General features: G+C 48.0%; 1 protein-coding gene across 1 annotated transcript; it reads left to right on the top strand.

Annotated features, from left to right (window-relative positions):
• Positions 1-4247: 4247 nt before the first annotated feature.
• SMG8 (SMG8 nonsense mediated mRNA decay factor) lies at positions 4248-9570 on the top strand. Its single transcript, XM_005141720.2, has 4 exons — positions 4248-5954; positions 6590-6735; positions 7137-8012; positions 9121-9570. Exons 1-4 carry the CDS (start codon positions 4259-4261, stop codon positions 9316-9318), a joined length of 2916 nt encoding a protein of 971 aa, XP_005141777.2. The 5' UTR covers positions 4248-4258; the 3' UTR covers positions 9319-9570.
• Positions 9571-10692: the final 1122 nt, after the last annotated feature.

The raw sequence follows: 10692 nt of genomic DNA, 5'->3' as shown, positions 1-10692 counted from the left end.
GATAGTCTGCTAAGGCCATTTGCACAATGCTGCTTTCTGCTAATAACCAGTCAAGATTTTCCTTTGTGGCTGGGACACAGATTATGTCAGGATCGCAGACATCTAATGCACGCAGTCGAGATCTTCCTCGCTGTATTAATTGCGCATAGATTTCCATTATAGTTGTAACTGTCTTTCTAAGCATATGAGGGAGAAAAATCGATTCAATAGCACACAAAGGATCACCACAGTGAGCATCCCATTGGAAGAGGACTGCAAAGGCTTGGAACTTATGAGGAATTAAAGCTAATCATATTGGTTTGTCTAAAAGTCTTAGTCGACTTTGTCGATTCTCAATAGCTTGAGCCACCTTGTCAAGCGCTAAGGCACCAGCAGTGGTAAGGATACAATGTGAATTGAGGCTGGGATCCCCTTTCAATAATGAAAAGAGAGGGTGTAAATCTCCTGTGGTTAGTTCAAGAATCAGGTGGAGCCAATTAATGGCTCCCAGCAGTTTCTGAAAGTCATTTAAGGGTTGCAGGTTTTTGGTGTTAATACAGATAGATGGGTTGTGGGCAGATTTCTTGCTGCATGGTTTGCCAACCCAAATATTTCCATGGGCTGCTACTTCTGACCTTTTCCTCGGCCACCTGTAATCCAGCATCTGTAATAGCAGTTTGAACATGATTCGTTACCATTTCCACTTCTCTCTCACTTTCTGCAGAAACTGTCATCCATGTAGTGATAAAAGACAGCATTTGGAAGGGTGCTGCGAACTAGGTGAAGAGCTGCAGCAACAGTGAGTTGACACATGGTAGGGCTATTTTTCATCCCTTGTGGGAGAACAGTCCAGTGATATCTTTTCATGGGTTCTTGTTGATTTGTAGATGGTACAGAAAATGCAAATCATGGAGCATCTCCAGGGTGCAAAGGAATGGTAAAAAAACCAGTCCTTTAAGTCAATGGTTATAAGTAGCCATCCAGACAGTAATGCAGATGGGGCTGGCAAGCCAGGCTGAAGGGCAACCATGGGTTCGATCACAGCGTTCACTGCTCATAAGTCATGCAGTAAATGCCATTTCCCACTCTTCTTGGGAATACAGAACACAGGTGTGTTCCAGAGGCTGGTTGTAGGTCTAATGTGTCCTGCCAACAGTTCTACTGATTGGTGCAAATGTTAATGGCCCTTCTTTTTGCAAGGGCCACTTATCCACCCGTACTGGGTTATCTGTTATCCAGGTCAGTTTAATGATGGGAGAAGCATTCTTGTGGTGGAGCAGGTGTTCAGCAGCCCTTATTGGAAAACCCTGTTATGAGGCTCTGTAACATGGTTGTTCCAAATTGTCCCAGGACATCACGTCCCCACAAGGTGCAGGGCACTGCTGTTACAAAAGGTGTCACTCAAGCCATTTGCCCATCAGGTCCTTGAATCATAAGAACATGAGCTCTTTGTCATGGCCATTGCATTCCGCCCACTCCTATAGTAGAAGCAGGCTCTCTCGTGGGTCAATTAGGGGGCTACTCAGAACTTTGTATTATTGAAACATCTGCTCCAGTGTCCACTGATCTGTGAAACCTTTCCCCTTGTATATAGCATGTCATCAAGGGCTGCGAGTCCTTTAGAGCCTTGGACCAAAATATTTGGGGTTTTCCTGTGCTACCGAATCCAGAGCCACTTCTGGCCCCTTGACCCCCTATCACCCTTCCAAGAAACAGAACAAGCTGAGCAATACACTGCCCCTCTGGGATATAACAAGGGGGCACAGGGGTCTAAGCCATAATCAATATTTCTCCAGTATAGTCAGCATCTTTTACACCCGGTAACACAAATAGACCTAATTTAGTAGTAGAAGATCGTCCAATCAATAAAGCATGCATGCCATTGCTGATCAGCCCATAGACTCCCATTGGCAGCAGGGATACTTGTGTGTCATTCAGGGTAACTGGGCATTGGACAGCCAGGTCCAAGCCAGCACTTCCCGAGGTTGCTGGCCACAGCTCGCCAGCTAAACGTCAGGATGCAGATTTCTTACCTTGTTTGGGATGTGTGGTCTCGCCCCCCAGCTCCTGTTTCCTGAGATGGAAGGAACTGCATAGCCATTAGCATGATATTTTGAGTGACACTCATTGGTCCAGTGTTTCCCTTTTTCCATATCAAGGGCAATCGTGAGGGGGCATAGCATTTTTGCTGCCCCTTTTCAGACACTCTCACTTTAAATGCCCAGGGGCACCACACTGATAGCAACTTACACCCCCTTTTCCTGCTTCACTCATTTTGAGCTGAGCTGTTAGGGAGCTCACTAAAGCTGCAGCATGATGACTGGTAGATCCAATATTTTGACAAGCCTGCGCCATATCTGTTAAGGTTGGATTGCAATTACGGATTGGTTGCAAGGCACACTTACAGTCTTCATTAGTGTTTTCATAAGCTAATAGTCTAAGGAGCAACTCCCTAGCTTCATCATGTTCAATCTGCCACTCTAGGGTGGCTTGCAACCAACCTATAAAAAGAGGATACGATTCTGTTGGGTCTTGCAATATTTTAGCAAATGACTCAGCATTACCCTGTCCAGACTCAGGAATTTTCCAACCAGCCCAGATGGCAGCAGCCTGAATTTGGACATACACCTCCCAGAGATAATTCACTTGTGCAGGAGGAGCCACAAATGCATTTTCCCCTGCCAATTGATCATAGCCAGCTCCATGACCTTGATTTATATTTTCCGTTGAGGTGATCACACACCGTTCTTTAAAATCATTCTGCCACATGAGAAATTGCTTAGGGGTTAACACCATACACAATAAAGCTTTCCAGTCATGCAGAATTAGGATATATGATTCTGCAGCTGCTTCTAGCAGAGATATGCCAAAGGTGAATGGATACCTCCCTCCTTAATTGCCTTACAGATTTCTTTAACTGCTTTATAAGGAAGCTCTTGCCATTCCGGTGGCCTGTTGGGTTGATAAATCATAAGGCATGCCAAAGCAACTTGCCAGTCCCCCTGCTTTATTGCCTCCTACAAACTTCCCAATTACATGCTGTGGTTTCCACCATTACTGGAACATTCACATCAGGAGACAGAGGGAATAAATCAAGCTCCTTTTCAGGGTCTGTTGGTCCTAGTTCAAAAGGATCACTGCCTTCCTCAGAGTCTGGCTCAGGACCCTCTTCATTTTGCAACAAAAACGGGTTGGTCAATGGGAATGGTTTAGGGTTCTCTGGAGGGTGACCTGTTGACTCCAGAGGTGCCGAAGGTGCGACCGGGGAGGAGGACTGCTGTTGATTAGTCTTTAGTGTGGCCAGAATCTGCCACCAAGTCCCAAGGTGCAATCCTGTACACACATCTCCTGCAGCAGCAGCAGCTCGTAATGGTGTCCCTACTGCTTGCCCGGCTGCTATTTGAACAGCACCTTCTGTCAGAAAATCTGGCACATTCTTTTGAATCTATTCTAACAAAGTCACTAAGTGAGGCCCCATCACAGCCCTTTCTTGAGCATCTAACCATTTACACAAAGTCTTTATACTGTGCTCCTGTTCCTGGGATAGCTTCCCTCCTATGGCTCCCGACTGCTCACCTATTCAGCAGACGATGGGTACTCAATCCTTCTGTACTCCTTGGTTCAGTCTGGCTACACCACTGGTCCAGACTGTGAGTCTCCTATTCAAGTCCCTGTTCGGGCACCATTTGTAGCATATTAAGGCACAGACTCCAGCCATGGTGCAGCCAGAGACCCTTACTGAGTGAGCATAGGGGCTGTCACAGCAGTGTCCAGAGGATGGTTCTAGCTGTGCTTTCCATCCCAAAACAATGCTCCTTCTGCACACACTTCTCCAGCCGATGGCCTTACTGATCACACGCCTTCCAGCCAATCGCATTACTGTTCACACGCTATTGCTTAAGCAACTATTCCATATTAGGCAAGTGTTTGCTTTCAGCATAAACACGGATTTTGCTGCTACTTCCTGCTACCCGTACAAACATTGTTAGTGCCCGTTCACCGTGACCGCACATTCTCCCGTTGACCCACGTACGTGTGCTGACATTGTGTAGTTTTTACTTTCCCTGTTGTTTTACACACCCGATCCCGTTGGCAGCTGCAGGTTAAAGGGTTCAGAGGAGAGCAGCAGCTCCGCGCTGTGCTGTGGGCTCTGCCAGGCCCGGTTCACCGGCAGCCGCACCGGCACACCGGCCTCTGCTGAGGCCCACCCCCGAGGCGGACCGCGCATGCGCGGGGCTGGAGCACCGCTGCTTCCGGGCGGTGGTGCCGGAGCGGGGCCATGCCGCTGCCGGGCGGCCTGCCCGGCGGGGCCGGAGCCATGGCCGCGGTGGCAGCGGCCGTGGGGCCCATGAGCCTGCGGGACCTGCTGCTGACGGCCACGGCCGCCGCCGAGGGCAGCGGCGATGAGGAGGTGTGTGTGGTGGGCATCTTCGGGAAGACGGCTCTGCAGCTGTGCTCGGAGAAGGAGACCCTGGTGAACACCGTGTGCGACCGGCAGGTCTTCCCCCTCTTCGATGAGGAGGATGACCCCGACCTGGCGGACGGAGCCCTGGGGGAGGAGGTCGACCCGGCCACCAAGGACTACAACCAGCTGCAGGCCTACTACAGCCAGGAGAACCGGGTGCTGTTCCTGGTGCTCACCAGCATCTGTGACACGCGGCAGCTGCTGCGGGCATGCGGGGACCTGGCGGCGACCGAAAGCCGGGAGACGGGGCCCGGCCATCCCTCCGGTGGGCCCTCCCCACTGTCCCACGCTGAGGCCCACGAGTTCTGGAAGCACCAGGAGAAGCTGCACTGCCTGAGCCTCCTCTACCTCTTCTCTGTCTGCCACATCCTGCTGCTGGTACACCCCACCTGCTCCTTCGACATCACCTATGACCGCGTCTTCAGGGCGCTGGATGGGCTGCGGCAGAAAGTCCTGCCCTCCATGAAGGCTGCCATCAAAGACTGCCCGATTGGCAAGGAATGGAAGCTCAACTGCAGGCCCTGCCCTCCACGCCTCCTCTTCCTCTTCCAGCTCAACGGAGCCCTCAAGGTGGATCCCCTCCCAAGCAGGGGCCAGGACCCCTGTGGTCACCTGGAAAAGCCACCCCCCAAGAAGCACTCCCCTAAGAGGAGGCTGCAACATGCTCTGGAGGATCAGATCTACCGCATCTTCCGCAAGAGCAGGGTGTTAACCAACCAGAGCATCAACTGCCTGTTCACTGTGCCTGCTAACCAGGCGTTTGTGTACATTGTGGCTGGTGGGGTCCTGGATGGAGATGATCCGGTGGCCATGCTCCTTGACCAGCTCAGGAACAACTGCACCATGAGAGAGACTGACTCGCTGCTGGCTCCCACCCTGTCAGGACCCAGGAGGTATCAGATGATGCGGCATGGCAGGCAGCAGCTCTCCTTCCATGCAGAGAGCAGCAGCTCCAGCTCCTCTGGGCAGCTTGTGGACTGCACCCTTAAGGAGTTCTTGTGGCAGCACGTGGAGCTGGTGCTCAGCAAGAAAGGCTTCGATGACAGTGTGGGAAGGAACCCACAGCCCTCTCACTTCGAGCTCCCAACCTACCAGAAGTGGGCTGCTGCAGCTTTAAAACTGTATGAAGTGACCATTGAAGGCAAAGATGATGATCTGACCACTGGGGAACTGAGCTCAAAAATCATGGGTAGCATCAAAGTCTTGGAAGGCTATTTAGATATAGACACCAAATTCTCTGAGAACCGTTGCCAGAAAGCTCTGCCCATGGCCCACAGCGCCTATCAGTCCAATCTGCCCCACAACTACACCATGACAGTCCACAAGAACCAGCTGGCACAGGCCTTGCGTGTGTACAGCCAGCACGCCCGTGGCCCAGCCTTTCATAAGTATGCCATGCAGCTGAATGAGGACTGCTACAAGTTCTGGAGCAACGGGCATCAGCTCTGCGAAGAGCGAAGTTTAACTGACCAACACTGCGTGCATAAGTTCCATCTGCTTCCAAAAGCAGGTAAAGAAGCTCCCTTGGGTTTCATGGTTTAATTTTATATCTGCTTTAAAATATTTTAGGCTGAAAACGCCAACTCTTTGCATGTTTATGGAAGGTGAAAGATTGGCAGCTTTAAAGTGTCATCTTCTTACAGTGGGATTAATTACAGTAAAACTGTTGTATAGGTTTCTTTTCTGTTGAGTAATGTTTAGGAGCAAGTTCACTGGCAGTAGTAATTTGGATTTTAGTAGTAACTCTGACTGCGTTTCACTAATTAGAAGCATTACACTGTAGTCCTCCTAACAGCAGATGTGTAAGAGAACAAAAGTTCACTAGGAAGTATAAGTGTCCCCCCTTAAATAGCTTGACTGATACCAGTCAAGGAGTAGAAACTGTCTCATACATGTTCATTGCAGGCAGGAGTATTTATGCTTTTTATGAAAAGGTTGTAAAACCAAAGAAAGTTCAGTTAAATAGTATAACCTACACTGCAACTTTGTGTTAGAAGTGGGAAAGGAATGTGTTGCTTGACAAAGTAGCATTGCTGGCAAATAATGATGTATATAGCAAGAAGGATGAAGGGTGTATGAAGGGAACTAAAGAACCTCTAGAAATTGGGAGCAATTCAGCTGGGGTTTGATTGATTTTGCTTTTAGGAGAAAAGCCAGAAGCAGACAGAAACCCTCCAGTTCTGTACCACAACAGCCGGGCTCGTTCCACTGGTGCCTGTAACTGTGGAAGGAAACAAGCTCCGAGGGATGATCCCTTTGATATCAAAGCAGCTAATTATGACTTCTACCAGGTAACTGTTAGGTCCCTGGTTTTGCTTCAAGCAGTGCTTTTGCTTCATTGACAAAGCCTGTATTCTGAAGTGACTACAAGTAAGTTTCTCTTAACCTTACCAACTTGTAGATGTTGCTTGGGGAAGGTATTTCTGGGAGCAGAAGTTGTTTGCATGATGGGCTGATCAGAGCAGGTAGTTCCAGTCTTCACCAGTGCATGTACACAGGAGCATCTGTTTACACTTCAAGTGTGTTGGTTCATTTTAACTCATTGTGTCTGTGGGCTGCATTCCTATCGCTGCTTTGGTTGTCACATAGCGCAGATCTCTTCAATCTTAATTGTAGCTGCTGCATGTTATGACTGAACTGCCACATCTCAGAAGTAGAAGATGGAAAGTTAACCACGTTTTCTTTTTCATAGCTACTGGAAGAAAAGTGCTGTGGGAAACTGGAGCACATCAATTTTCCTGTATTCCAGCCAAGCACACCTGATCCGGCACCTGCTCGGGATGAGTCGTCACCTGCCCCTCCAGAAGGCGAGATTGAGAAACTCAAAGAGAAAGAGCCTCAAACTCAGGGGGAAAGCACAGGCCTGAGCTTAGCCCTCAGCCTGGGACAGTCGACAGGCAGCTTGGGCACTTACCCACCCGATGCCCAGGGTGGAGGGGATAACACAGAAAACCAGGGGCAGAGCGGGGACTCCAAAAGTGAGAAAAGGCCGAGTCTGGTCGATCGCCAGGCCTCCACTGTTGAGTACCTCCCTGGGATGCTCCACTCCAATTGCCCCAAAGGCCTTTTGCCCAAGTTCTCCAGCTGGTCACTGGTTAAGCTGGGGCCTGCTAAGGCTTATAACTTCCACACAGGCTTAGATCAACAAGGCTTTATCCCAGGAACAAATTATTTAATGCCTTGGGACATTGTCATCAGGACAAGAACTGAAGATGAAGGGGACTTAGATACCAATTCCTGGCCTGCACCTAACAAGGCTGTTCCTGGAAAAAGAAGTGCGGTTGTGATGGGAAGAGGAAGACGGAGAGATGACATAGCTCGAGCCTTTGTAGGATTTGAGTATGAAGATGCACGTGGAAGGAGGTTCATGTGTTCAGGGCCTGATAAGGTCATGAAAGTGATGGGAGGGGGGCCAAAGGAATCTGCCATCAAAGCCCTCAATTCTGACATGCCACTGTACATCCTGTCCTCGACGCAGGGACGGGGACTGAAGCCACATTACGCTCAGTTCATGAGGCTCTTTGTGGTGGTTCCTGATGCTCCACTGCAGATTACACTGACGCCTCAGGTAAGACACAAAAGAGGGAATCTGGTGAGTGCAGACAGGGTTGATTTGTAGCATTAATTGCAGGACTGGAAAGCACTAGCATGGTAGGCAAAGGGTGTCAGAGGGGTGCTACAGGAAACTCAAAACCTACTTCAGACAAGCTCTCTAAGGCACTAGTCACCAAAAGTAGCTGTTTCATAAACAGTCTTGTTCTTTTTAAACTTCAGGAATGGTTTATGGCAGCTTTATACTTTGTGTAAAGTATGCTTTAAAAAATACTTCATCAAGGATGAGTTAATGGCATCCCATACTGTAATAATTGCTTTTAAAAAAGGGAACAAGTGGCTAATAATAGGAATTAACATATCATTTTAAATGTCACAGAAAAGCAATCACTCATTGCCGAGATTAATTACTCTTAGTTACCCTTTGAATTTAGGAGGTGAAACGATTTTCAGTTTTAGTTGGATATTTTTTAAAGAATGTATATTTTAAAAGTGGAGGAAAAGCTCCATAAGAACCTGCTTTGCTGTGGAAGCTGAAGGCAGAATACTGACCGCAGCACCAGCGTTTCAGTGCCATTTGCAATTTATCATGTTATTGTTTGAAACTGAGGCAAGCATTGAAGGTTCAGGTTGTGCTGATACTTTGCTCTTCATTCCCAACTTACATCTGTAGCACAGCTTTTGACTTCTAAGGGAGTGTTTTTATTATGAATATCTGTGATGCTATGTGGTGTGGCTTTCACACATCAGTTTCTCATGTGAATAAGACTTTCTGAAGCTTTTAATGTGAATTATACAAAGGCCCTATTAAATGTTGCTGAAATCCTTGAAAATTCCCATTGGTTTAGAGGGAGGCAACAGCTTGGGGATAGATAACTGTGGTGCAGTATTGAAATCCAATGTTATCGCCCTAAGGGGCTAACGGCTTGTGTTTTTATTGGGGATCTCTTTGGTAGGATGTAATCTGCAACCTTAAATTTGCCATCTTCACTGTGGTAAAACTGGAAATGGAGTCTCACAATAAGGGCACAGTGCTTTCCTGGAGTATTTGTTACTTTGTTTGCTTTTTTTGTTTTAATTCTAATGATGTTTCATTATCTGCTCACGCTTCCTTTTCATTTCAGGTTCAGCCAGGGCCACCACCTTGCCCTGTGTTTTACCCTGAGAAGCAGGAAATAACCCTCCCATCTGATGGACTGTGGGTTCTGAGGTTTCCTTATGCATACGTTACAGAACGTGGCCCCTGCTTTCCTCCCAAAGAAAGCCAACAACTAATGAGTTACAGAGTTCTCCGAGGAATACTGAAAGCGGTTACACAATAGCAGTTATTCTGGTGGACTGGTTTTTGTTTGAAAAGACTATCTTCAACACAAATGGAGTTTGATTCCTGTCTGTTACCCAACAGCTATCGCTGCAGTCGTGTGAGGGCTGCTGTATTGTGCTGGAACACCGGCGGTTGGAAGTAAGGTCTGATATCAAAGCAAAGGAAGAAATCAGGCACATGGGAGTTTTCCATTTATTCAATTTTCATATGTAAAACAATAAAAGCTGGTTGGCAATGTGCTGAGCCTGTACTACCACGTGTTTTGAGAACTGTGCTTTTCTCCATCCTGTCCTTCTAGACACACAGTTAGAAACATTTAAGAATTAGCATTGCCTGAAATCAAGTTTCCTTTGCTATACTGAGCCAATAATGAGCTGAATCTTTAATCTTTTCCTAAACAAGCTATTTTTGTGTAAACAATAGATGCTTTTAATGGGGGTTGCCTTTTTTCTTGTGTTAAATTAAAGGGATTTCAGTTCTGATTTGTATTAATACCAAAGTCAGAAACTGGGCTTACCTATATCAAGGTGAGATATTTTACTGTCTTTGTATTCACAGATCAGATTTTGTTAAAAGGCCAACTTAGCATTTTGGAATGTCAGATCTCTTTGGAAACCAGCATTCCGGTAGGGAATTATGGAACACTTAGAGCTTGTTCCTTATAAGCAACCATAGCTTGTCAGTCTAGCTTGACTTGCAGTGATTAAACAGACTTCTTGCAAAAGGACAGCTTTGGCCTGGTTTGAATGTCAAATTGAGGGAGTTTGGTTTCCAGATGTCTGCAGGATGGGCTGAGAGGCAGCTGAAACCTCCCGAGCTTTGCAGGTGAGTGTCGGTGCCAAAACATTAATGATGGTCAACTTTCAGCTGAGGTAAGATGCATTAGTGCCAGTGGCTGCAGGTGGAGGCCTAACTGAATTTCTAGAATATATTTTTAATTAGCATGCATGTAGCATTTAATTTGCTGTAATACAGTAATTATACTGCATGACCAGAGTTGAGACCTGCTTTCTGTTCAGTCCACCTCAGCCGGGTGTGGAAAAACCCGTCGTGTATCAGTGAAGTCAACGGTATCATCATACACTTCCCGAGTTACCAAGCACTGAGCGATGCTCAAGCAGCCAGACGAGAAGCGCCGCAGAGAACGGTTATCTGTGAGAGCCGCGGCCATGTCACGGGGAAAGCGAGACGAGGAATTAACGTGTGCAGCTGGAAGTGCCTGGCGGCGTTTGGGGACCGCTTGTACCGGTGCAAGGTGTGCGACCGGCCGAGGGCCCTACCGCGCTCCGCCCGCCTCAGCCGGGCGCCTCACGGCGGAGGCGCCGGCGGGGAGGGCAGGGGGCCCCGCGCCTGCGCACTGGGGGCTGCGGTG

Source organism: Melopsittacus undulatus, chromosome 13 (genome assembly GCF_012275295.1).
Source record: "Melopsittacus undulatus isolate bMelUnd1 chromosome 13, bMelUnd1.mat.Z, whole genome shotgun sequence".
NCBI lineage: Eukaryota > Metazoa > Chordata > Aves > Psittaciformes > Psittaculidae > Melopsittacus > Melopsittacus undulatus.
This window is presented reverse-complemented; position numbering and strand designations above follow the sequence as displayed.

Excerpts from the sequence above, each read along its gene's own strand:
- SMG8 (XM_005141720.2), top strand. The coding sequence starts at position 4,259 with ATGCCGCTGCCGGGCGGCCTGCCCGGCGGGGCCGGAGCCATGGCCGCG. Across the intron at positions 5,955-6,589 it reads CCATCTGCTTCCAAAAGCAG|GAGAAAAGCCAGAAGCAGAC; the intron begins GTAAAGAAGCTC and ends TTTTGCTTTTAG. Across the intron at positions 6,736-7,136 it reads CTAATTATGACTTCTACCAG|CTACTGGAAGAAAAGTGCTG; the intron begins GTAACTGTTAGG and ends TCTTTTTCATAG.